The sequence below is a fragment of the Schizophyllum commune genome (genome assembly GCF_000143185.2).
Source record: "Schizophyllum commune H4-8 unplaced genomic scaffold SCHCOscaffold_18, whole genome shotgun sequence".
In the NCBI taxonomy this organism is placed as follows: domain Eukaryota; kingdom Fungi; phylum Basidiomycota; class Agaricomycetes; order Agaricales; family Schizophyllaceae; genus Schizophyllum; species Schizophyllum commune.
Genome location: NW_026089555.1, coordinates 195976 through 219650, shown reverse-complemented (window position 1 = coordinate 219650; position 23675 = coordinate 195976). Strand labels below are relative to the sequence as shown.

The 23675-nt window shown below is 58.3% G+C and overlaps 11 protein-coding genes and 1 non-coding gene across 12 annotated transcripts; 3 read left to right on the top strand and 9 right to left on the bottom strand.

Annotated features, from left to right (window-relative positions):
• Window positions 1-10: 10 nt before the first annotated feature.
• On the bottom strand, window positions 11-2110 carry SCHCODRAFT_02645649 (actin 1). Its single transcript, XM_003026104.2, has 9 exons — window positions 2055-2110; window positions 1844-1926; window positions 1754-1790; window positions 1695-1700; window positions 1614-1641; window positions 1491-1559; window positions 844-1440; window positions 570-786; window positions 11-434 (listed from the first exon to the last, which is right to left on the bottom strand). Exons 2-9 carry the CDS (start codon window positions 1865-1867, stop codon window positions 285-287), a joined length of 1128 nt encoding a protein of 375 aa, XP_003026150.1. The 5' UTR covers window positions 1868-1926; window positions 2055-2110; the 3' UTR covers window positions 11-284.
• Window positions 2111-2538: 428 nt separating this feature from the next.
• SCHCODRAFT_02594763 (cytochrome P450) lies at window positions 2539-6271 on the bottom strand. The gene is made up of 12 exons (XM_003026103.3): window positions 5630-6271; window positions 5385-5510; window positions 5244-5329; window positions 4900-5192; window positions 4783-4841; window positions 4650-4668; window positions 4583-4600; window positions 4516-4526; window positions 4271-4450; window positions 3772-4128; window positions 3560-3694; window positions 2539-3161 (listed from the first exon to the last, which is right to left on the bottom strand). The coding sequence occupies exons 1-12, from the start codon at window positions 5987-5989 to the stop codon at window positions 2565-2567; spliced, it is 2241 nt and encodes a 746-aa protein (XP_003026149.1). The 5' UTR covers window positions 5990-6271; the 3' UTR covers window positions 2539-2564.
• A 311-nt stretch (window positions 6272-6582) lies between these two features.
• Window positions 6583-7541, bottom strand: SCHCODRAFT_02594759 (uncharacterized protein; the record flags this gene model as incomplete). The annotated part of the gene is made up of 3 exons (XM_003026102.1): window positions 6583-7322; window positions 7373-7434; window positions 7486-7541. The coding sequence occupies 3 exons, from the start codon at window positions 7539-7541 to the stop codon at window positions 6583-6585; spliced, it is 858 nt and encodes a 285-aa protein (XP_003026148.1).
• Window positions 7542-8411: 870 nt separating this feature from the next.
• On the top strand, window positions 8412-8836 carry SCHCODRAFT_02645644 (uncharacterized protein; the record flags this gene model as incomplete). The annotated part of the gene is made up of 1 exon (XM_050346454.1): window positions 8412-8836. The coding sequence occupies one exon, from the start codon at window positions 8415-8417 to the stop codon at window positions 8712-8714; it is 300 nt and encodes a 99-aa protein (XP_050196941.1). The 3' UTR covers window positions 8715-8836.
• A 221-nt stretch (window positions 8837-9057) lies between these two features.
• SCHCODRAFT_02707197 (NAD(P)-binding protein) lies at window positions 9058-10252 on the bottom strand (the record flags this gene model as incomplete). The annotated part of the gene is made up of 4 exons (XM_003026101.2): window positions 9058-9328; window positions 9425-9620; window positions 9679-9942; window positions 10030-10252. 4 exons carry the CDS (start codon window positions 10250-10252, stop codon window positions 9058-9060), a joined length of 954 nt encoding a protein of 317 aa, XP_003026147.2.
• A 735-nt stretch (window positions 10253-10987) lies between these two features.
• Window positions 10988-12730, top strand: SCHCODRAFT_02521520 (uncharacterized protein; the record flags this gene model as incomplete). Its single annotated transcript, XM_003026190.1, has 8 exons — window positions 10988-11173; window positions 11279-11518; window positions 11570-11787; window positions 11838-11934; window positions 11984-12049; window positions 12102-12179; window positions 12238-12510; window positions 12611-12730. Coding segments are annotated over 8 exons (1278 nt in total), but the record flags the coding sequence as incomplete, so codon positions are not given.
• Window positions 12731-12973: 243 nt separating this feature from the next.
• On the bottom strand, window positions 12974-13052 carry SCHCODRAFT_t281. The gene has a single exon. It is a non-coding gene; the product is annotated as a tRNA-Arg (tRNA).
• A 546-nt stretch (window positions 13053-13598) lies between these two features.
• SCHCODRAFT_02594751 (uncharacterized protein) lies at window positions 13599-17402 on the top strand. The gene is made up of 5 exons (XM_003026189.3): window positions 13599-13850; window positions 13903-14063; window positions 14114-14398; window positions 14445-15704; window positions 15754-17402. The coding sequence occupies exons 1-5, from the start codon at window positions 13661-13663 to the stop codon at window positions 17248-17250; spliced, it is 3393 nt and encodes a 1130-aa protein (XP_003026235.1). The 5' UTR covers window positions 13599-13660; the 3' UTR covers window positions 17251-17402.
• SCHCODRAFT_02645630 (glycoside hydrolase family 5 protein) lies at window positions 17291-19989 on the bottom strand. The gene is made up of 6 exons (XM_003026100.2): window positions 19286-19989; window positions 19081-19237; window positions 18904-19028; window positions 18295-18855; window positions 17369-18246; window positions 17291-17315 (listed from the first exon to the last, which is right to left on the bottom strand). The coding sequence occupies exons 1-5, from the start codon at window positions 19828-19830 to the stop codon at window positions 17559-17561; spliced, it is 2076 nt and encodes a 691-aa protein (XP_003026146.1). The 5' UTR covers window positions 19831-19989; the 3' UTR covers window positions 17291-17315; window positions 17369-17558.
• Window positions 19990-20701: 712 nt separating this feature from the next.
• On the bottom strand, window positions 20702-21167 carry SCHCODRAFT_02645624 (uncharacterized protein). The gene is made up of 2 exons (XM_003026099.2): window positions 20992-21167; window positions 20702-20940 (listed from the first exon to the last, which is right to left on the bottom strand). Exons 1-2 carry the CDS (start codon window positions 21127-21129, stop codon window positions 20803-20805), a joined length of 276 nt encoding a protein of 91 aa, XP_003026145.2. The 5' UTR covers window positions 21130-21167; the 3' UTR covers window positions 20702-20802.
• Window positions 21168-21654: 487 nt separating this feature from the next.
• On the bottom strand, window positions 21655-22628 carry SCHCODRAFT_086270 (DUF654-domain-containing protein; the record flags this gene model as incomplete). The annotated part of the gene is made up of 4 exons (XM_003026098.1): window positions 21655-21934; window positions 21983-22268; window positions 22316-22559; window positions 22606-22628. Coding segments are annotated over 4 exons (823 nt in total), but the record flags the coding sequence as incomplete, so codon positions are not given.
• On the bottom strand, window positions 22606-23618 carry SCHCODRAFT_01261129 (uncharacterized protein). Its single transcript, XM_050341339.1, has 4 exons — window positions 23445-23618; window positions 23322-23396; window positions 23075-23277; window positions 22606-23024 (listed from the first exon to the last, which is right to left on the bottom strand). Exons 1-4 carry the CDS (start codon window positions 23501-23503, stop codon window positions 22639-22641), a joined length of 723 nt encoding a protein of 240 aa, XP_050196940.1. The 5' UTR covers window positions 23504-23618; the 3' UTR covers window positions 22606-22638.
• Between the last annotated feature and the right edge of the window lie 57 nt (window positions 23619-23675).

The following is a 23675-nucleotide window of genomic DNA, read 5'->3' as shown; positions in this document are numbered from 1 at the left end:
CCACACGAAAGAACGACGACGGAAGCGCACACCGAAGGCGAAGGGCATTCCATTCCTACAATCGAACTAAAAAATATAAAAGCCATATACGTAAAGTCCTCTCCCGTTCTCTTTCTTCCTTCCTGAGCCTCGCCGCGTGCGTTGGTCACCCCGCCTCGCAGTTGAGCATGACCGGCGCCCGTCGAGCGTGCAGTTCCGCCACGTCGGATATGCACCCTCGCTACGCTGAGCGAGCACCCTTGCTATGCTTGGCGCTCGCCCCGCGCAGTGTCGCCGCCGCGCGCTTAGAAGCACTTGCGGTGGACGATGCCCGGGCCGGACTCGTCGTACTCCTGCTTCGAGCACCACAAGTTCTGGAACGTCGAGAGCGAGGCGAGGATAGAGCCACCGATCCACACGGAGTACTTGCGCTCGGGCGGCGCGACGATCTTGACCTGGGGAGGGTGTGAGTATAGCGCACATCAGAGCGAAGTAATTGGATGAGCAGGTTGCATCGCGAAGGAAGTTACGTTGCGGCGAAGGAAGTATGTTGCGAGGCATATAGTAAGGGAAGAAGTCACAACACGAACCTTCATCGACGACGGCGAGAGCGCGGTGAGCTCCTTCTGCATACGGTCCGCAATACCCGGGAACATAGTGGTACCACCGGACAGGACGACGTTGCCGTACAGGTCACGACGGATATCGAGATCGCACTTGAAGATCGAGTTGTACGTCGTCTCGTGGATACCCGCGGCTTCAAGACCGAGGAAGGCCGGCTGGAAGAGCGCCTCGGGCGCGCGGAAGCTGCGCGATCGTCAATCGATCGCCCTGCACATATTTATCTAAAAAGAGTAAACGCACCGCTCGTTACCGATGGTGATGACCTGACCGTCCGGCAACTCGTAGCTCTTCTCGAGCGCGGACGACTGCGCGGCGGTCTGGAGCTCCTGCTCAAAGTCGAGCGCGACGTAGCACAGCTTCTCCTTGATATCACGGACGATTTCGCGCTCGGCGGTCGTCGTGAAGGGGTAGCCGCGCTCCATCAGGTTCTTGATCAAAAAGTCCGTCAGGTCACGGCCGGCGAGGTCGAGACGGAGGATCGCGTGCGGGAGCGCGAAACCCTCGTAGATGGGGACCGTGTGCGTAACACCGTCGCCGGAGTCGAGCACGATACCGGTGGTGCGACCAGACGCGTACAGCGAGAGCACGGCCTGGATGGCGACGTAGAACGCGGGCGCGTTGAACGTCTCGAACATGATCTGCGTCATCTTCTCGCGGTTCGCCTTCGGGTTGAGCGGCGCCTCCGTGAGGAGGACCGGGTGTTCTTCGGGCGCGACACGCAGCTCGTTGTAGAAGGTGTGGTGCCAGATCTTCTCCATGTCGTCCCAGTTGGTGACGATACCGTGCTCGATCGGGTACTTCAACGTGAGGATACCACGCTTGGACTGAGCCTCGTCACTAGAATGAACACGTCAGCATAATCCGCAGCGATAGAGCGCAACACGCACCCGACGTAGGAGTCCTTCTGGCCCATTCCAACCATGACACCCTGGTGACGAGGGCGACCAACAATGGAGCTAGAGGGCGCGGCGATCAGCCAGAGATAGCACTTCATCGCGTCGGGAACTCACGGGAACACAGCGCGAGGGGCATCGTCACCTAGACTGCAAGTGAGCTACGAGGATACCTTGCGAGATGTCGGGAAGCATTACCAGCGACTGTGAGACGCGTCAGTTGGTCAGGAAGTACTGCGCAAAGGTGTAAAACTCACAGCCAGCCTTGCACATGCCGGAACCATTGTCAATAACCTGCGCGGGTTACTCAGCATCTTCCACATCCTCTACGCGTCTAACATGCTTACAAGAGCAGCGACCTCGTCCTCCATCGTTGGCTATTCGTGAAAAAACTGGGGAAGTAGAATTGGGTTGGCGTGGACAGAAGGAGCTGCAATTTCGATGCCGGTCGATATCGAGCGAATGACACGCAAGATTCAGCAAAAAATGCGCAGAATACGCGGAAGAGAGGGCAAGCCCGTCAGCGCCGGCAACGACGAGCAACGCGGCGCGACGTACCTTCGGCAAGCTCGAAATTGGGCAGAGGGTGGAATGCAAGCTGCGCGGCCTTCCAAATGCGGAATCTTATCGGATCGGATGTCGGAGTTTACTTGAGGGCAGGTCATATACAGTCACGTGCTGCACAGGCTTGACGCCTACAACTACAATCACCGAGCTACAACAAGGTGCACAGCGATCTTGGCCTCGAAAGAACATATACGAGGAGCTGTACGGACCCTTGAGTACAAAGTAACGCGGATATATCTGCCCCGCTCTGCTCGGGCCCGCACCGTACCATCTCCGTACCTCATCGCTTCCGCAGAGAAGCAGACGTTCGGACCAGCTCTGTGTATGCTCGGAAGATGGCTCATGTCCGAAGAAGCTTTTGACACTAAAAGAAACACACGTCAAGGTACAAGGTGCCTGAGCTACAAGTGAGTCCGTGTGTGCTATGTATGATACAAGTCCTTGTCTTCATCCACCACCATCAGCCCCCAATGACCCCGCATACACCCACCTTCCTCTCCCTTACACCGCATCTCCCGCTGCCGGCTCCTCCTTCCCCTTACTTCCCCCCTTCCCAAAATTCTCCGCGCCTGCACTCCCGCTCCCCACCTGCTCGACCATCCCCACGCCCGCATTCGGGTCGCTCCCCTTCGCCGAACCAACCCCCGCCTGCGGCGCGCTCCTCTCCGGCCCCATATCCGACTGCCCCTTCAGCTGCGGCGCCCCGCTCGCCGCGTCGAGGGGCGCGCCCGAGCCGCCCTGTTTCTGCGCGTCGCGCGCGGCCTGGGAGTGCGGGTCCTGCGGATGCTTGTTGTCGTCGGTCTTGGAAGCGCTGCCCTGCGAAAGGCGCTCGTCCTTGCCGTCCGCCTCCTTTCCGGCGGGATGGGAGGTATGGATATGGCGGGAGGGCGTGAAGTAGTAGGGCTGGGGTCCGGTAGTGTGGTGCGAGGAGGTATAGTGAGAGGGGTTTTGGTGGGAGGTATGCATCTGCTGTGAGGCGTGGTTCTGATTCTGCTGCGCTGCGTAGTGCTGTCTGCAGAGGACCGTCCTGCGCAAGGACGCGGTCCGCTTGGTGAAGTGCATGGTGGCGAACGCTGACATGGCGAGAGTTGGTGCTAGCTGAACGAGACGTCGGTGTCGAGGGTAAGAGATGGCGATGGATCGAGGATGAAACGACGAGGCGCTCGTCGGCAACGATAACGACGACGAAAAGGTCTTGAGATGACGGTAAGAAAGAGGAAAATGGGTAGGCGCTCGAGCGCGGCTATAGAGCGCAAATGGGACATGACTTCATCGGTAGGTCATTGTCGTACGCGCGCCACTAGCGCGTCACTTGGATATCGCGTGACCGTTACGGTTCGACTTTCGGAATCGAAAATCGGAATATTCCGTGGAGGACTGTAAATCATCAAAGAAAGGGATAGCCTGTTGTTTACATAAAGGAGAGGCAGAGAAAAGTCCATACAGGAAAGCCAAAGACAGCCTTTCTAGACCCTTCATGCATCTACTCGCCGCACCCGGAGCGGCACCCTAGGGCCATCCTCCCCCTCCACCCGCGGTCGGAAGACGATCGTGCGATACCGCAGGATCTGCTTGTCCTCCCCATGCGGCCACTCGAAGACATAGTTCTTGATCAGCGTGGACAGGACGGACTGTGGTCGAGTCAGCACTGCACTCTACGCGCATGGCTCCCTTCTCTCAACCGGACCGCGCAAAGAGCAACACCCACCTTAAACTCCGCCAACGCAAACCCCCTCCCCAAACACATCCTCGGCCCGTCAATGAAGGTCATCAAATGCTTGTGCCCCTGCAGCTCGCGCGCCGCGCCGAGCTTGCTGTCGTTGAGCTTCACCGCTTGTGCTCCCCTCCCATGTTCCGCGTCCTCCCGATCTCCACCGCCTGTCACGTCGAGCCACCTCTCCGGCCTAAACTCCCCCGCATCCGCCCCCCACAGCGCCGGCGAGCGGTTGATCGCGTGGATCGGGGCGCACACATACGTCCCCTTCCGCACGAGGATCTGCGAGACGGGCGAGCCGTCCGCGGTCTCGACGGGCGCGCCGAGTGGGATGACGTCGTCTTCGGAGGCCTGGAGGGGAAAGGTCGTGATTAGCTCAGATATACCGCGATGGAAATTTAGTGAAGCGCAGCGTAACCTGGTACTGCGTGCGAGGAAGAGAACGAGAGAGGCTCGGAAAGGGAAAAACCAAGCTGCACTGATCGACACTCACCACCCTCGTCGTGATCGCCACCGACGGATGCAAGCGCAGCGTCTCGAGCGTGACGGCCTCCAGGTAGGGCAGCCCGTTGGTGAACTGCTCCCATGTCGCGTCCTGGTTCCCGATTCCCGCGAGCTCGTCGCGGAGCTTCTGCTGCACGTCCGGGTTCTTGCTGAGTTCGATGAGGGCCCACTGAGGCGAGGGAGGTTGGGATACGTGAGCTCCAAGATGTACGAAAGTGAAAGAGGGGGACGCACGGTGAGTGTTACTGCGCAGGTGAGACGCTCGTCAGCTCTATGGCAAAAATTACAGTAAAGAGCTCACTTGACGTGGTCTCGTAACCTAATCATAAGGTCAGTGCTGATGCGGTATGACGCCGAGCAAAACAAACCTGCGAGCAGGAGGACGTTCTGCACGGTAAGAAGTCAGCTCTTGTAAGTGTGTCTCCAAAGAAAATTTCATACCATCTACCATGCACGTCAGCATATTTTGGAATAAACACAGACAGTTGTCTGGCAACGCACCTGAGCCAAAACCTCCTCCCTCGTCAACCTCAGATCGTTCGTACCCTGCTCCGCCCTAACTGCCCGACTCAATCAGCCTCCCCACTACCCACTTTCTAACCCCGCCCTCCCACTCACTAATTTGCCCCACAATACTCTTCTTCCCCGCCTCCTCCCCCTCGCCCTTCCCCTCTTCCAACAGCTCGTCCGCGATCGCCGTCAGCGCCCCGCGCACGCGGTCCGTCAAGCGCTTGCGCTCCGTCGGGATCTTTCCCAGGAGCGGGACGTACGGCGAGAGGACGAAGATGAGCGTGCCAAGGAGGGTGTTGGAGAGCTTGCCGAAGGCCTCGAAGGAGTCGATGACCGGGGAGGGCGCGCCGGACAGCGTGCGGAAGTCGTGCCCGAAGCCGGCGATGCCGATGGAGTCGAGGCTGTTGGCGGTGGGTGGGCGACGGACAAAGGACACGGACAGGGTAGCTTACGAGATGCGGTTCATCCAGTATTGGACGTCGATGATAGCGCCCTCCTTCGGGTTTGACTCGAGGAGGCCGTCCCAGACAGTCTTGACCTGTGAACGACCGGTGAGCATGGGCTCTAACATTGACTCAACCGCAACGTTGCACCTTGTAAGCCGAGTCGTAGAATACGGGGGTTAGGCTGCGAATCGCCGTGTTGCTGAAGGCCGGAGAGAGCGCCTTGCGCTGCCGCTTGTGGTTCTCTCCCTCCGCAACCAAGATGCCCGGGCCGAACTAGCCAGTCACAAAGACCCGAAGTCAGCCGCACCACTCATTAGCACCGATGACACCCCCCAATAGCGCCCGCCATCTGAACGCTACCGCCACGTCCCTCCACGTATGTATGCACGCACCATATTCTCAATAATCATCTTCGAGATCCGCGGATTCACATACGTCCACGTCTCGCGGGCATAAAAGTGCGCTAGCGCCTTCGGGTCAAATAGCGCGATGCGTGTCTCTCCCAGGGGGGCGGGCGTCGCGTACACAAGCCCATACTCGCGCCGCCAGTTCTCCCAGACCGCGCCGGGGTCTTGCGCGCGGACGATGTCGCGGTGCACGCCGAAGAGCCAGTTGGGCGAAGGTGGCCCGCGGAGGGGCGTGGTAGGGACACCGCTGCGGGAGGTGACCTTGCGGAAGGCTTTGTGAAGGAAGAAGAGGGTGGAGGTGACGATGAGGATGTCGGTGAAGGTGACGGGGATCGCGGGGGCCATGGTGGGAGTTGAGAGAGTGGTGAGAATTGAGCAGAGCGAAGGTGGCAGGTCGTATAGGCAGATGAAGGAAGATGGAAGTCAAGAGCAAGCAATGCCTCCGACGCACGGCACGGGGTACATGAAAGCCCCTTCGATTCCGCGGGTAACTGTCCGAGACGTATTGATACTTACGCGGACGTCGAGGAAGGCGGCATATGCGTATGCCACGAGCGTGTACTTCGTCAGGTGCGTGAGGCTACATTCAAACCGAAGAGCCTGTGATGGCGGGAAGGAGGCGGGTCGCCCTCCGAGCAAAGGGGCGTACCGGCAGATGCCGAGTGGTACGAGTATCAACTCCGCTGCTGATCATGGCACTCAGACGCCCTATATTTGCATAAAATGCCATCATTTCCCTTCTCATCTCTGTCGGCACCTCGCTGGAGGCCCGCCTGGGATAAGGATCTACTGATACAAAGGCTTGCAAGCGTGCCACATAATGCTACAGAGTGATGTCCTGGGTAGTGCGGTAGTGTTCGTCATAATGATTGGTACTTGTATGTCGTGTGCTGTCCATTTGTTTTGCGCCTTGTCCGTGATTAGAAGGTGCGAGTGAGTTACTCAAGTTTCTGGAAAAAGATGCGCAACTTCCGAGCGGCCGACACAATTTCCGTTGGGACTTCACGGTCCCATTCAACGAGGAGGGGTAGGGTGTGCCCCGCATCATGGCGCTTGCGAAGGTTCTCAAAAAGGCGCTCGGGCGTCAGCTCAGGAATACCCCTCAAGGTGAGCTGCTGCAGGTTCGGCAGCATGTGGCTGTTGTGCAGCGCGCCGACGAGGTACTCCTCGACGTTGGCGGACGTCTGGAGGCGGAAAGAAACAAGGTGGCGCGCCGCGGCGGAGCGGAGGTACTTCCCGAGCCCGGGCTTGTAGCAACACTGCATGTTCAGGCTGACGTGCTGGAGGGACGTGCGGGTGCTCAAGCTGGAGAGAAAGTGGTACACGGCGCGTTCGTAGAACTTCGTGGACCGCCCTGGGCGCAGGATCTTGACCTCGTTGACGTCGGGCGCGTGAAGGATGTACAGGAGCTGTGCAAGTTGATGGGTCACGTCCTTCAGGCTGTTGTCGCCGAGGACGGTGAAATTGGTGAGGCCGCGCGCGTCGATGACGCTTCGGAGGAGGGCGGTGCTTTTGCCCTTGAGTGCAGTGATCTCTTTGGTGCGGACGCGGTAGTGAAAGTCCCCTCGCCTGGCTATGCGGATGTCGTCGGCAATTTCATCGACGGTCATATGCAGGCGATCGCAGTCGTAGTCGAATGTCTGAGGTGGAACACCGAACTGAGAGCGCTGCAGCAAAGCTTGAGGCACAGTAAGTGTTGTGCTATGAGGATCATGGCTGACCACCTACGAAAGCGATCCTTCGCTACACCAGGGCCTCGAATAATGTCCTTCGCTGTCAGCGGCTTGTGGCTGAAGGACGTTGCTGAGAAGAGGTGGGCGTTATGGAGATAATTCGCTTACTAGCGCACTACAGTCTTGCGGACTGCTTTCATCTTGCTAGACTTTGCTTCCACCATTTTGGACTTTGGCGTGTGTACGTGCGGGGGAAATATGTGAGAAGGTGATGTTCTTCATTGACATCGATTCTGCCTCTCTTAAATCAATTTTCGCAAAGAAGTTGCGCATGGGCCCTCCCCGTCGTAGTGTAGCAACAGATACCTTGGAAACAGCTCGGGCCTCCCATGTCCCTCCTGGCTCACGCGGTGAGCATTGCACGCGTGGTGCATCAGGTACGCGCTGAGCGAAAACTACTCGCCGAAGCGTGTATGGACCCATAGAAGCTGCTTGCAATTGTTCAGACCCGTCGCGAAATGCGTGGTCATGGAAATCGGGTTGCTACTAGTGTGGGAGTCCGGAGAACAATTAGATTACCAGATTGGGGACAATGAACACTTGCCGGCCGATGCCGTGATCCGGGCGGGTGGACCTATAAGAGCCCGCCGCCGCGAGCACTCTTGTTCTCATCCCTCATCGTCTGTTCGGACACACACCCAACTGGATGCCAGACCTCTCCGGAGTCTTGTTTCAGTGACCTGCTCCCTCTCAGCGGACGCAAGCAGCTCGCTGCTAGCGTTCGGTGACAGAGGTTACTGACCATGATGTGCATGGGAGCGGGAGGGGCGAAATGTCTGGTAGGCGGGTCGCCGCTGCGATCGCTGCTCAGTTTGTCGCATCGACGCTCTGACCAATCTCGCGAGACCCGCCATGTCCAGGCTCTTCGTCGCTCGCAGCTGGGCCTCGCTGAGCTGAGGACGCTCATAGTAAGAGGAGGCTTCGTGAGGCCTGGCTGCGGGCGCGGAGGGTGGGTGCGGTGTCCATTGCAAGCGAAGTATCACGCTTCCGACGCTTTAGGCTCTCCTCTTTTGGGAGAGGGTCGATCGTGGAGGTGCATGATGCTGCCGCTCGCTGCCTGGGAGCGCGACTTTCAAGACTGCTGCTTTCTGAGTTGGCGATGGAAGTCCGTGGCAATCTGGTTGAGCGCAAAAATCCCATTCATAGCTGGCTGCCTTGGTTGGCAGTTGGCAGGGGGTTTGATGGCTGCACTCAACCTCGCAGACGAAGTTTTTGGAACCCCGTCGCGAGTCTATTCCGGCTTGCGCCATTCCGTCAGACATTTTCCAGGTGTGTCACCGAAGCGAAGGAGCGGTATAGTCTGGTATGTCAGACTTGCAGAACGCAAACCTATCTAATGAAGTCGATACTGCGCTTCACGATCTCGCGTTGGCATTGCAGCGCCAAACCAATCGCTCAGTTGACCTGTATACGTTATATAGGAATTCCATGCTGCAGCACCGCCCAGTCGGGAAGACGACTTATAGTTGCAAGGAAAGACACTTGACCGAGTTGGGAGACGCCAAAAAATGCCTCAATCAGTACAGTGTACAACACAGTAGCTGGTTACAATACCAAGATTCCAGCCAAACTTTGCATGATCTCGGTTCAAGCCATCACTACCACATCGCATGTCCACCACTACAAAAAGAAGAAAAACATCATCAGCAAACTGACACCAAGCCCAAGTCACATCCCTACTCACTCGCACCGCAAATCGAACCCATTCACGAACGAGCTCGCGTCCGAGGCGAGGAAGACCGCGGGGCCCTTGTACTCCCACGGCAGGGACATGCGCCCCAGAGGGTTATCGCCCTCCCAGCGCTCGAGGCGGTGCGGGTTGTCCTGGACGAGGCGCTCGGTGAGGATGGTCTTGATGTAGCCCGGGCTGAGGGTGTTGACGCGGATGGCGGGGGCCCATTCCATGGCGAGGGAGCGCGCCATTTGGACGAGGGCGGCTTTGGAGGCGTTGCTAGTGAGGGGTTAGGTAGGTGAGATGAGGAAGTGGACGCGATGCGACGCGATGGAAGGGAAAGGGGGGGAGGAAGAGAAGGGGGCAAGCACGTACTATGGCACGCAGGTGAGCCCGCGATTCGCTATGGTCGCGCTCATGGAAGCGATCATGGCGATGGAGCCGCCGAGATTATGCTGCTGCATGAGGCGCGCGGCGGCCTGCACAGAGTTGAAGGTGCCGACTGTGTTCACGTCAATGACGCGCCGCACGTCGGCCTCATCGTAGTCGATAGCATCGCTCTCGTGCTGGACTAGAGTACATAGTCTGTCAGTACGACATTGACTATCACAAGAGACAAATCAACGTACTCCCCGCGGACGCCATGAGCACCCTTACTGGCGTGGGCGCTTCGGCGGCGATATCCCTGAACACCTCATTCACCTGCGCCTGCTTCGTTATGTCGAGTTGGCGATAGCCGAGGGTTAGGCCTGAGCTCTTCGCGAGCGAGGATAGCCTGTCCCATTCTTCGGGCGAGGCGGCTGTGGGAAGGACGTCGACGCAGTATACGTCGGCGCCGGCTTCAAGGTATGCGCCAGCAATGGAGACGCCGAGGCCGCGGCCGCCGCCAGTTACTGCACGAGGGGTGTCAGCTCAGGAGCAGCGGGACGAGGCCGAGGAAGAGGTAGTGTCAGCACGAGGGACAAGAAGGCTAGATGTACCGATAGCTGTCCTCCCCTTGAGGGAGTAGAGTTCTTGGATGGTAGGTTCGCGCAGTGACCCCGAGACCGCCTCATGGGATGTTTTCGTCCTTGCCTCCTCGCGCCTTGCTTTGTCGATGTCCCTGGTGGCGAAGGTGCGGACCGCAGCGCGTCGGCGGCCAGTCGAAGTCTGGGCACGTACGGCGCGCAAGACGCGTGCGCTGGGTCTGCTGACGTTCAGCATCGGTAGTCGTAGGTGAGGCGAGGGAAGGGGGGTTGATACGACGGACAGAGGCAAGAGAGATCAGTGTACTTACCTACGAGACCAGCTGGTACTATATACCCCAGACGCGGGGATAGCGGAGGATATAGGACAGGGGCAGACGCGGGGATAGGTTGTGGGGTCAGCGCTTCATCCGCGGGGCAGGGTGATCACGAGGCGGCGGGCAGGTTTTGATCGTAATACTAATGGTGGTAGAGAGTACGTCCTTCGAGGGCTGTAGATCGGCTGAGGGTGGCTTGTTGTGATAATTCTATCTGAGCATCCCGAGTCCTGCTAGACCTTTGCGCGGTCTGCGTCGTGTCGCTCTGAATCGACCTCGTCGTCTTGCTGCGCGAATGTTCCGAGAGATGAGATGTAAGCTACATTGTTTAGTCAGGTCCACAGAAGTTAACGAAGGATTATTCAGTGGGCAGAGACCTCGCGTTAGACCAGGCTCATGATGGTAGGAAGGAAGCGGCTGGCTTGCGGCTAGTCATGTCGGATTCGCTCTCGACATATCAAACATCAACATCGGCGATCATTGCAATGTCATCATGTCCGCGCCTTAGTAAGTGCACTGCATATCTCTCCTTATATTCTTACCGCCACCATTGCGACCTATCTCTTCCGCCGCCTCCCCAGGACCCTCAAGATGTCCGATACGTGCGTCTCAAGAAATCGGGCAAGAGCGAGAGAGACTGACGAGCAAGCAGACATATCAACCTCTTCGGCGGATCCCCGCTTAACAGGCTGTCATGGCTGAGGCCCTCCCAGATCTTCCTGGATGCGGCCTCGACGCTTCCCTCTACGCGATGGGTTGTGTTTAATGGTGGGCGACCGCTTGTGTCGGCGCCGCGCGACGCCCTCTCCAAGATCAGCCTCGCGTACCTCTCCACCTCCGACGTGCAACCGTTCATCGGTAATCGGCCATGGTGCGTCCCGGTACTCCCACTCCCACCATCCCCTACTCACTTTCTCCCTCTTTTCTTGTTTCTTAGGTTCGGCCAGAGCAAAGACGGTGCCCTGATCACTAAGCAGGAAGCCACCCACCACACCGAAGCCGCGCGCCACCTCGGCCCGCCGATCGTCTTCCTTGGGCTCGAGGAGACAGATGCTCAGTCCGGGAACGCGCTCCCCTCCTCCGACTTTACCGACCCCGCCACCGCTCTCGACAAGCTGCACGGCACGCCCTACTTCGCCCTCGACGTCGGGGACCTCGGGCTGCCCGAGGCGACGCTGCAGGACACCGTGGACGCGGCCGAGGCGCGGCTATCCAAAGACGCACAAGGAGGGCGGCAGCTCAGCTGGGCGGAGCCGCGCGCGCTGATGGCAGGCATGGACGTCTTCGAGGGCGGCGTGTACGCGGAGGCGAGGAGCATGGTCGACTGGAACTCGCGGAATAAGTTCTGCCCTGGGTGCGGCGCGCGAACGTACTCGATGTGGGGCGGGTGGAAGATTGCGTGCTCGACGTTGCTGCCGTGGGCGGATAATGCTGGGCGGAAGCCGTGTCCGACGACGTGGGTGGCGTTCAATGCAGGAGTCGGCTATAAGCTGATCTTGCTCATAGGAGGGGCCTACATAACTTCACTCATCCGCGGACAGACCCCGTCGTGATCATGATCGCGATAGACGAGACGGGGGACAAGATCTTGCTGGGTCGTAACGTACGTCACATCTTCCTGCTCAAAGCTCGTCATTCTCATGCCCCAACAGAAGAAATTCCCTGGCAAATTTTACTCTGCGCTGGCCGGCTTTATGGAGCCAGGGGAAAGCTTCGAGGTGCGTATTTCTCCCTCCATCTCGCTTAAATATGCAATTGAAGTATCTCCAGGATGCCGTCGCGCGCGAGATGTGGGAAGAGGCAGGCGTCAAGGTCTGGAGCGTGAAATACCACTCTAGCCAGCCTTGGGTGAGCTCCCCTCATTTCCTTGCCTTGATACACGTCCGTAAAACTCACTTTCCACCAGCCTTACCCCGCCAACCTCATGGTCGGCTGCTACGCGCGCGCCGACGCCTCGCAGCCCTTACGAATCGACCTCGATAACGAGCTCGAAGACGCCCGCTGGTACACCCGCGCCGAAATCTTCGCCATCCTCAACCATCCCCGCGGCGCCTACCTCAGCAACCGCGACAACAGGAAGCTGACGGAGCTAGTGGAGGGTCAGCAGCCCAAGTCGCAGACAAAAGCGTCGGATCCGGCGCAGTCAGGCGCGTCAGACCCACCACAGTCGGGCGCGTCGGTGCTAGCGCACTCGGACCCCAATATCGAGCCCGACTCGCACCCTAAGCAGGTGAGTGCCTCGAATCGTACGCAACGCAGACGGCTCACAGTCAAAGCAGACGGAGACCCTCGAGGACCCGCCCTTCCAGGTGCCGCCATACACCGCAATCGCGGGTGTACTGATTCGGGATTGGGCGGAGGGGAAGATTAGCTATACGAAGGCGAGTTCAGCGTTGTAGGACGCAGGGAGCGGGAAGAGAATAGGTCGCAATAATTGCGGTAAATACTCTGGAAGCCCTTTGTTCGATATTGCTATCAACGCAAGCCCTGAGGGGTGCTGCACAATAATTGCAGCCTTCCCGTTGAAACCCTCGTTTAGGCATGAAGGGCTGCCCAGCGCCAGTTACTTTGAGTTCTCAGCTTTGGAGACGACATGCACCCCCCAAGTTGCGAAGCAGAAAAAACTCTTCCGATTTTTCCAATGACCACCGCAGGGGTCGAACCTGCAATCTCCTGATTACCATGTCGTAGTCAGACGCGTTGCCATTACGCCAGGCGGCCATACTTCTCGAAGACTGTTGCTTTGTACTACGAGCCAGACGTGCAACAAGGGTCAACGTCGACGATCCCAAGGAGCCCGTGAGTTTCTATTGCTCGAGAGGTACTCCCAAGCAGCTGGGATTCTCTTTAGCCTTTTATTGAACAGAATTCTCGCTGGGCATCAGCGACAACGTAACATTTTGTGGCGTTCTGGTCCAGCTTTCCTTCCTTCCAAGTTGCACGGCGAAGCCAGTCCCGGCCCATCTCTTGCAGGGTGAGAGGTTGACGCACTCCCTTGGGCTGAAAGAATTCTGACACTGTCGTAGATCCACAAGGACTGAGAAATATAGGCTATACGGTAGTAATGTACTCCTGCTAAGATCTCAACGTTCACCGCGATACTTCTGAGCTGCATAATTAGTCGGAATACATGTCCGCGCTGGGCTTTGGAACGATCTCGAGCTTGTGTCCCCGGCTTCTGATATGACATACGGCAATACACACCAGCTGTGCCCCGAGTCAGGCGCGCACAGCAATCTGCCTCGAGGCGGATGAATCGATTTCCTCACTCGCTCTTGTCTTCACGAACTGTAGGCCTCCCTAAGGTCCACCATCCCGAGTCGCTGAAGATGCCGGACGGCTCGCGACCACCAGATCAGCGAGACAATCCAATCTCCGCTCCCGGGAACTCCCATGATGAAGCGCCAGCCTCCGGACCAGAGGGCGTCCCTAAACCAGATACTGGGAGAGCGGGCGCCCCGGAGGACCGCAGGAGCTTCTTTGGTATGAAGCAGAGCGTCCTGCCGCAAGCGAGAGCTGGTTAGTAGTGATCCTCATAAATATGACGCCCGTTTGGCTGACAAGCGCCCAGCCAACCCATTCGACTACGAACAGAAGTACGACGAGGATGAATACTGTAAAGAGATGGCCCCCAACGCACGGTTTTGGAGAGTATATCTTGACGAGGGGCATATTTACGACACGGAGATGATCGAGGGATGGAGGGATACGTTGGACGTGCTCTTGGTTTTCGTACGTTCATGTTTTCTGTCGGGTCGCGCCGTCCTGATCTATCGGTGCAGGCTGGTCTCTTCTCCGCCGTCGTCACGACGCTGGTCGTCCAGTCATCTACGGCCCTCAAGCCCGATTACGCGCAGATATCGGCGTCGCTCATGATCGAACTCATCGGCATCCAGAGAGCGCTGGCGAAGGGGTCGGAGATCGATGCGGTGTCCCCCTCTGCGTTGGGAATCGACACCCTCACTGCGTCAGCACTAGATTACTGGTGCAACGCGTTCTGGTTCATCAGTTTGACTCTGAGCCTTTCGGCGGCGCTCATGGCGGTGCTCGTCAAACAATGGCTTCAGGTGCGATGACTTCTGCTCACGAGACATTCATCTGACGCCCATGTAGGCCTACAAAAGCAATACCTTCGGAACTCCGAAGCATCAGGCCCTCGTTCGCCAGTTTCGATTGGCCGGGATAGAGCGATGGAACGTACCTCTCATCGTCGGCTTGCTGCCTATGGTTCTGCATCTTGCTCTCTTGCTCTTCTTCGTTGGTCTTACGCTCTTCATCTTCACGCTGAGCTCCGCCATTGCATCGGTCGTCATTGCACTCGCCATCATCATCTACTCCGTCTACCTGGCGACTAATATCCTCCCTATGCGTGAACCGGGGTGCCCGTACAAGACACCACTGTCTCACTACGGATACATCGCCGTGCGATATGTGGCCACACATACAGCTGAGGCTCGACCTTTATCATGGCTTCGAAAGACCTGGCAGACGATCGCAAAATTCCGTCTTCCTATCTCCCGGCAAGATACAGCTGCCGAGCACCCGACGGAGCCACCAACAGCACGCGCAGATAGCGCACCGTCAGACTGGACGACTCGCCATCGGGAGACCGAGGCTATCAAAGAGCATGAGGATTCGCTGGTGGTAGACTGTATCACCTGGCTTTACTCAGCGTCGTCCAATCCTACGGTGTCCAGCATCACGGTGCAAGCCGTGGCTGGCCTTTCGGTATTGTCCATCTCGATTCTACGGTCACAACAAAGGCACTGCAAAAGCATCAGCGAGTCCCTTTTCGCAAGGCTGCAGTCACTTTCCTGGACGTCCGATGATCAGAAGGAGAAGTACAGGTCCCTTGAGGAGCGCCTCATGCGCAGCTTGCTGTTCGTTGACGAACAAAATCTTACAGTGTACAATACGTCCGTCCGGCGTGATTGGTTTTATGACATTCCATGGTTCGTCCAGCGTGTTGACGACAGCTCGTCAATCGGAAATAGCAGCATGCTCACCTCTTACTGGGTTCTATGTTCCAAGTCCAAGGACTTGCCGGATGTATACGATTCAGACAGATCCGTGCGTTATACCCAAAGCCACATCCTGGATCTGCGACTACATCCACTGGTTTGGACTCGTGCACTAGACAGTCTCAGGCTCATCCTTTGGTTCGATTTGTACCGACTCGGACTGGGGCCTCGACTGGTGTTCAACCTGGCACGTGCTACATTGGCACTCTCTAGCACAGATTCTATGGACAGTCAAGCTATAACATTGGGTGCTGCATTATCGTCGTCAAGTGCCGATTTGCGCTCGTTCCTTGAAGGCTTGAGCAAACTGCTGAACCATAAATATGATTGTGATGACTGTCTCAACGCGATGGTACGTGCAAATCAGTGGGTATGACCATGTTTGCTGATAACAGTCGTAGTATCCCTTTAACTCCCAGTTACTAGACCAAATCCTTGCTAAGTGGCTCGAAGTATCACGCATGCAATGGCTTAGCGATCCAGATTGGCGAGCAGCTGAACAGTTCATGCTCTTCACGCACCAATGCATAGCGAAGACACGCCGCCACGCCTGCGATCTTTACCCCATCGTGACTGCCACTTTGCCTGGCCTTCTTCCATCGGACATCGCGCCTTTGACTGGGCTGCGCAGATACAAGGAACTCTTCGACCCAACATCACTCCGGAAACTACTGCTGTATCTCGCCAATCCCTTCCAAACACAGCCTGGCATGGAGTGGGAGAGCAGACCGCCGCCGCCGCGTGGGGATGGCGCACGCTCTTCCCGGTACGATATGGACTGGTATCTGCTATTCAGAAACAGTCTTCTCTCTTGGATCCCTCTCCTCGCACATGACCTACTGCTGGACGTGTTGCAGGGTGATCTGTTAGCTCACATTGGCCCTCACGCGCTTCGTCTCTTGAAGCACTCAATGAGTCTGTCATCTGGAGTCAGTTATTTTCTGACGCGATACCTGGAAGATCTAACGGAGTTCTTTCATGGTAAGAAGAAACTGGCAAACGGCACCTCTCTCTCGAAGGAGGAGATGCAGCGCCACATCGACTACGTATTCTCCCAGCCCCTAGACGCCCCCTTGCGCCACATATCCTGGATCGTGGCTGTCCATATCTACGTTGGATCGTATCTCAGTAAACAGCGTGAACCTCTGTTGGATTTGGCCCGCCAAACAGCCAAGTCTCACGCCCTAGTATGGTCTGAAATCCTATCGGACCTGGCAAACGACCCGTATGGGCATTATAATTGGACATCACCCAGTCACCATGGTTCCACTAGCGCGAGTGCATACCATGAGCTGGCCAATGTCCTGCAGGGGGAGATCTCTGCCGCGGGCCTCTCCATACCGAAGAAAATTCAGCTGAAAGTGGATGCGTCCGCGGCGCGGCGATTTCATGAGGGCATTTCACGCAACTCTCGAGGCGCCAACCGCTCGAGGAACGTGGCAAATGGTCCTGACCTAATCGAGATTCCTGCGGAAGAGGAGGGACACGCAGGATTCCCGGTGCACGTGAGGTTCTGGCTTGACCCAAAGCTTGCAGGCAGAGATCGCCATCCCAAGGGAGGCGATGCGGGAGGAGGGGCCGACGTCGGGCGCGAAGGTGACTCTGTCATAGCCGGAGCAGTCGCAGCACGCGCACCGAACGACTATACGCGCGAGCCGCTCGTGTCACTTCACCATGGCGCCGAGCAGCATGCAGGGCTGGCGGACATCGTAGCCGATGAGAAAGGAGAAGGTCTAGGGGACATCGCACGCGTAGATGAAGGAGGAGTTTCAAGGGTCGCCGGCGCTACAGAAGCTGGTCGCGGCGGGAACGAAGGCCACGGCGAAGTAGAGGCGGCGGGAGACGAGTACGAGATGCGCCAGTTCGCGCCTGATCAGGAGATGGGACATGAGCGTTGAGCGCTGGGTGGAGGCGGACAACCGACCAACGATAATTAACCCAGCAGATAATTTGTCGTAGCTATCTGCCTCGCGCATTCAGTGACAGTATCGAAGCATGGGTCCCAGTAGTCCTTACCTTAGCCCACAAGCCTTCAAAGAGGATATTATGGCGCTGAACGTCAACACCTGCAGCTGCCTGATCAATAATACAGTAAAAGATGGGTATTCCAGACGAAGCTGCCAGCGTACGACACAATCGTCATGAGCCACACACATCAGTTGGGGAAGTAGTCCAATACATACAGATCCATTCCACAAGTCATGAACTACGTGCATGTCGTCGCAGGCAAAGGTACGTCCAGAGCGTCCCAAGAGTCCGGATACTCGCAGCCAGCGACAGGCGTCACCGCCGGTGCATTATCCTGCGTCGCATACCACCCACTCCCTGCGCCGTCACCGCCGATACTGCGCGCGTCCGAGAACGTCGCGGTCACGGGCAGCGTCGGCACTGCTCCCGTCGCCGTATAGGTCGGCAGCGCCGTCGCGGGCGCCTGTGCGCCATCCACCGCATTGATCGTCGCCGGCGGCCACGGGTAGGTCGCCGCCAGCTCCCCCGCCCCAGCGCCTCCCGTCGCCCACGGCGCATATTCCCCATCAAACGGCTGCCGCTCCCCGCCCAGCACGTCGCACACACCACGCGCCTGCCTGGGGTCACGCGGGATGTACCCCTCCTGCAGCCCGAGCGAGTACGACCAGAGGGGCGCCTCAACGATGCCCGCGGACGAGTTGCCGATCTTCCACGTCCAGAAGAACCAGTCGTTGAGCGCATCCATGCTCGCCATGATGAAGGTCTTGAGGCCAGCTTTCATGGTCGCGTTCCACTGGCTGGCGTCCTCGAAGAGGCTGCAGTCGCCGCCGTACATGGCGCCGTTGCCGACGCCGCGCGCGTAGAGGCCACAGTCGTTGTACCCGCAACTGAACTCGCCGGCGACGGTCACGCCGAAGTTGGCATTACTGGGACAGAGTCAGTGTCAAAGAAGGACCGAGGATGACTAGACTCACGATTGGTTTGAGTTTGCGCCCCAACGATTGCAAGCTTCGAGTGGCCAGTGGCCACCCGCGTCCGTGAGATCGGTGCCCGTCGCGATGGGCTCGTTGTTCGGGCTGCCGTCGAACGCGATGTAGGGGTGCTGGTCCAACACCAATCGGTCTGCGCCCTCGAAGGTCCTCACCCAGCTCTGCAATCCGCCAAACCCATCCCCAATCACCAAGTACGGCCCATGCCCCTCGCCAGTGCCCGTGATCGCGCGAATTGTGTTGTACGCCTCCAAGTAGAAGCTGTTCAGCGCGTCGCGGCCGATCTGCGCCAGGAGCGGCTCGTTGATCATGCCGAACATGGTGACGACGTCGCGGTACTCGTCCTGCGCGAAGAACTCGGCGAAGACGCGCACGTACTCGAGGAAGCGCTGCGCGTTCGCGAGGCCCATGGAGCCGCGCAGGAAGTTGACCTGGCCGAGCTTGCCGGAGTGGTTGTAGCCGTTCTGCGAGCCGGGGACGGTGTGCAGGTCGATGTTGATGCGGAGGCCGTACTTGCGCGCCCAAGAGACGATGCGGAGGATGTACCTGGGGCAGGTTAGACGGGGTTCGAGGCATTAGAAACGCAACACACACTTCCAGCACAGACCCTCAGGGAATGGCTCCCCATCCCAAACGCTGCCTTGAATAGCCCAGAAAGGAATGGGCAGCCGTATGAAGTTTAGCCCGGCCGCCGCGATGTCAATAATGTCCTTCTCAGTCTGGAAGATGCGTGTGTCAGACGGAATCGCGGGATCTCGAAGCGTGGCGTACGATAAATGTATTGTAGTGGTTCTCCATCTCCTCCTCGAGGGTGCCTTTCTCGCGCATGAGCGTGTACAGCGTCCACTCGTCCTTGGCGCCCTCGTACTTCTGGAAGAGCGCCGGGACGATGAAGGGCTCGAGCACGAACAGTCCGCCGAGGTTCACGCTGTTCAGATATCAGAACGAGGCAATGCATGGGACAACTGTGGCGCACCCAAACACTCTGTCCTGGCCCCAGGTCCACGACTCGTTAAGCGCTGGTGTCCATTCATTCGCTTTGCCGTAGCTCCCGTACGGGTCCTTGGGATCAAACGCCCAGTAGCCGCCAAAGGGGTTGATGTACTGGCAGTCCTCGCCGCTGTCAAGCTTCAGCATCGTGCCGTTCGCGCCGCTCGTGAGCGCCTCCGGTGATGCCGGATCCGCATCCTCAGGCACGTCGCCGGAACTTGGAGAGGAGGTCGAGGTGTTCCCCTTCGCGCTGTCCTTCGAGCCCAGGTGACCAGTGAAGTGGAGGGGTAGGAGGATAGCCAAGAGGATCACGGCGAGCGCGGCCAAGCCTCCAAGCGCCCAGCAGAGCTTCCGCTTGTTGGAAGACGGGGTGCTTGCGCGCGTCGCTTCGCCTTCCTCTCTCGCGGATGAATCCACGAGCGGCTTCTCCACATATGAGGACCTCACGGACGCGTCGCCATACGCCGAATCGCGGGGTGTGTCGAGGAAGGGACGCGGGGGGTCAAGTGCGGGGTCGCTCGGGGAGGACATAGTGTTCCTTGCGCCTGCGGGCGATCGTGTATAGCGCAGGCTAGCACCTCGCAAGGGCGATGATGGGGGGAGCAGGCAGGAAGCGGGAAGCCTGCTCCCTTCAACCTGAAGCAATATAGCCCGGCATCGTGTTCTGATCTCTCGCCCCTAGCCAAGGCGTCGGACACGTGCCGCTAGTCTGTAATTGAGCGCGGGGAAAGGGCGGGGAGGCGCCCACCGAGGACCTGGAGGCAGGGGAAGATGGGAACCCTGATTGGACGTTATGGAGATCATCTTCGCGGGACGGCATGCACACGCCGCACCTCGTCGAATGAATGGATTGCCTGGGCAGAAAGACAGCGCCCATAAGCTCCTTGGTTCTCTGTGAGCTGGCACGAGCAGGCGCTGGGGATTTCTACTCACCGCATTCAATCCGAGCATGGCTTCCTTCCGTTTGAGAACCCAAGTCGAACCAAGCAGATCGCCGCCCTTCCTCGGCAACTAGACGCCTAGAATCCTGGTTTCGTTTCAGTTGCGACAGTACACCAAGCCATCCTTGGTGTTATACGAGGCTAAGAGTGACATGATTTCCTATGTCGAAAACGATAGCGGGGATGGACAAGACGCAACGACGCCACAAGGCTGGCCACCAATATATCGCGACCGAAGCGAGTTCTACGATGAACAGTCGCCCTCGTAAGGCCTTTCTCGGCGTCGACTGCCAGATATCCAAGCATGGTAGAACTCGGGAGGTCGTCAACGGTTCGAATTGTGCAAGGAATTCGTGGTGAGCGTACAGGACAAGCTCCTCTCCGCAGCATTTACCTCCGTTCGTGGGTACCGGAAGTTGCCGATGAGGGAAGCGAACAAGCACGCACTTCAACGCTAATCATGAGGGCAGCATGATGAGTATATTGTACCACTATCTTTGGTGGGCGTGCATGCAGACATGCAGTTCACACTTCTACGCACGACCGATGTACATTGATATTCTCAGTCCACCCCTGCATTGTCTATCGGCCGTTGAGCAACTGCATCCTCTTCCTCCGACGAACTTTCCTCGTCTTGCTGAGCGGACCCGCCACCCCAAAGCCTTCCTAGTAGGTTCCGGATGACACGAACGGGCATGGGCTGAAGGTTGACTGTCAACAATTGTCGATCAAAATCAAGAAGCACGCTCACCTCAATGTCCTCATCCTCGTCCTCGTCCTCGTCCTCGTCCTCTTCACCCTCTTCTTCCTCTACTCGGTCCTCCTCCTCCTCCTCATGTTCATCCGCTTCCTCCTCCTGCACCCACTCCCCCTCTCCCAACCCCGGCATCTCCCCCGGCATCCCGCCCTCCCCAAACACCCCGTCCGCCCCCGCCATCGCCTCCACCATCATAATATCCTCCACATCCTCCGGCGCCTGCGCCGCCATCTGCGCAAACTGCACCACCCCGCCCGGAAAGCGCGCCGCAATCGCCGGGTGCGCGTCGAAGAAGCCCTGCAACTGCTGCCGGAAGCCCGCGTCGGGCACCAGGCGCGCGAGCCGCCGCGCGTCGGCCTCGCGCTCGCGCCGGGTGCGCACAAACGCGTCCTCGACGCCGCGGAAGAACGCGTCGTCGTACGCGGTCAGGGCGGTCGGTGGGGGGAGGGGGTCGCAGGCGAGGCTGCGGGCGCCAAGGACGGTGCGGGGGATGAAGGAGAAGAGGGGGCGGTTCTCGAGGACGAGGACGTGGCGGTAGATGGAGTGTTGGAGGGCGTTGTCGGAGAGGAGCGCGGCGAAGGCAGCGCGGCGGTCGACGACGGGGAGGGAGGAGGGCAGGGAGGCGAAGTTGGAGGAGATGGTCTCCTTGAACCAGGCAATATACGCATCATCCTGCCAGACGGAGAAGGCGCGCTGCACGTATTGGTGGCAAAGTAGGTGCATGATCGCATCGGGGCCGGAAAGGTGGCTGAACATGTTCGTCAGTGATGCACGAGAGAGCCCAACACACATACCTCGCATCCGTCTCAATTCTGAATATGCGATGCGAGCGCAGCGACTCCGGTAATGACACCTCTAACTTGTCAGCCAGCAGCGACACTACTGGAGGAAAAGCCTTGACAGCGTCCACCAACGCCGCCGTGCTCTCGTCATGGTTCTACATATCGTCGGCAACGGTCCATTCATTGTCAGATAGCCAACATACCTTCGATTTCTCCCCCTTTTCCTTGATGAACAGTGCCAACGCCCGCGAGTAGCTCCAGCCCGGAAGCAAGGTCGGGTCCATGCGCTTTACGAGCTTGTCTGGCTCCTGCTTCTTCCACGACGCGAAGACGTCCCAGACTGAGAGCAACCACTCTGTCTGGTGGGCCTTGAAGGGCAGGAAATCGAGATGAAGCAGCGCGCCGTGGGGATCGTTCCATGGGTCGAGTGCATAAAGCAGTCGCGCGAACTCGAAAGAAGTACGGAAACATCCGCGACGTTGCAAGTCTCTGCAGCGCGTTTAGAGTAGGGCATAAGAAGGAGACATTGCACGTACGCGACCTGACGATGGACAGCCAGGAAGAACGGACGCGTCTCAACGTGATCGAAATCGAGGCGGTTCACGCCAGAAGTGAGGTTGAACGCGCCGAGCATTGCACGCTCATAGGTGAAGAGTGCACGGTCCACGAAGTCCACCGCAGTCGCATGCTCCTCGCGATGGCGGTACAGCTCCGACAGCTGCAGCAGCGTATCGGCATGCCAGCATAGGCGATGGAGGAGGTTGTAGAAGCCCTCGGGATCTGCGCCGATCAGCGTGTGCCAAAGCTCTCAAGCGAGCGTACGCACCGCCCGCCATAACCACACGCATGAACGCCTTCGTCACCGCCTTGTACTTCTTGCTGTATTCCACCGTCCACCAGCGCTCCTCACCCAACGGCGCCCATCCATGCCGCTGCCTCTGCGCGTCCAGCTCTTCCTGCGTAAGCTGCCGCGTCGTGAGCCCCTCGCGCATCTTCGCTGGCCACCAACCCGGCTGCGGGCGCGTGAGATTCGACTTCTCTGTCCCGCCCGCGCGCCGCGGGGATGCCGTGCCCTTCTCGCGGTTCGCCTGCACGACCTTGGCGCCAAAGAATTTGCGCATCTCGGCGTCGGGGTCGAGATGCGCGGGAGAGACGGTAAGGAGGCGGGCGAGGGCATCCATCGATGTGCGCGACGCGGAGGTGGAGGAGGATAGCGCGGAGGCAGCATCGCTGAGGCTGGGGTATCTGGGTCGTTGGTCATTAAAGTGCAGCGATCGCGTTGTGAATGTACACACTGGAGGGACAGCTCCGCAAGGGCACGCTCGACGTCATCCTTCCCCGATTTCTTCTCCTTCTGCTTAGCTTTCTTTGCGGCCTTCTTTGCAGAAGCAGACGGCGTAGGAGTATCGCGCGCTGAGTCTTGTGGTGTCTGCGGCGTCTGGGGAATGGAGGATGCAGCTGCAGCAGATGGCTTCTTCTTTTTCTTCTTGTTCTTTCACTTCTAAGTTCAACACACGGTTCAAAGGAGAGGATGATGCACACCTTGCGGGCCTTCGTCTGCACTGCAGCCTCTTCGGGATCGCTATCCTCTTGAGCGATATCGTCTTGAGAAAGCAGCTACAAAGCAGTGAGCTATAGTCAAATGTATTAAAGCGCGACACCCACTGCTGCGAACCCGCTTTTCTGACCAAGCTGAGGGGACGATGCTTCCCCATCGGCCTCATCCTCGCTCACAGGTTGATGCTTCGCCAATCCCTCCAGAGCCTCCAGCTCCTCCAGCTCTCTCTGTTTTCTCTTGCTCAATCTTGGCGGCATATTTTCTGGTTAGGCCCAAGCCTGATGACGGACGGATACAAGCTCTGAGTCACCCTTTCGGTCACAACAAAGCCTTCCTAA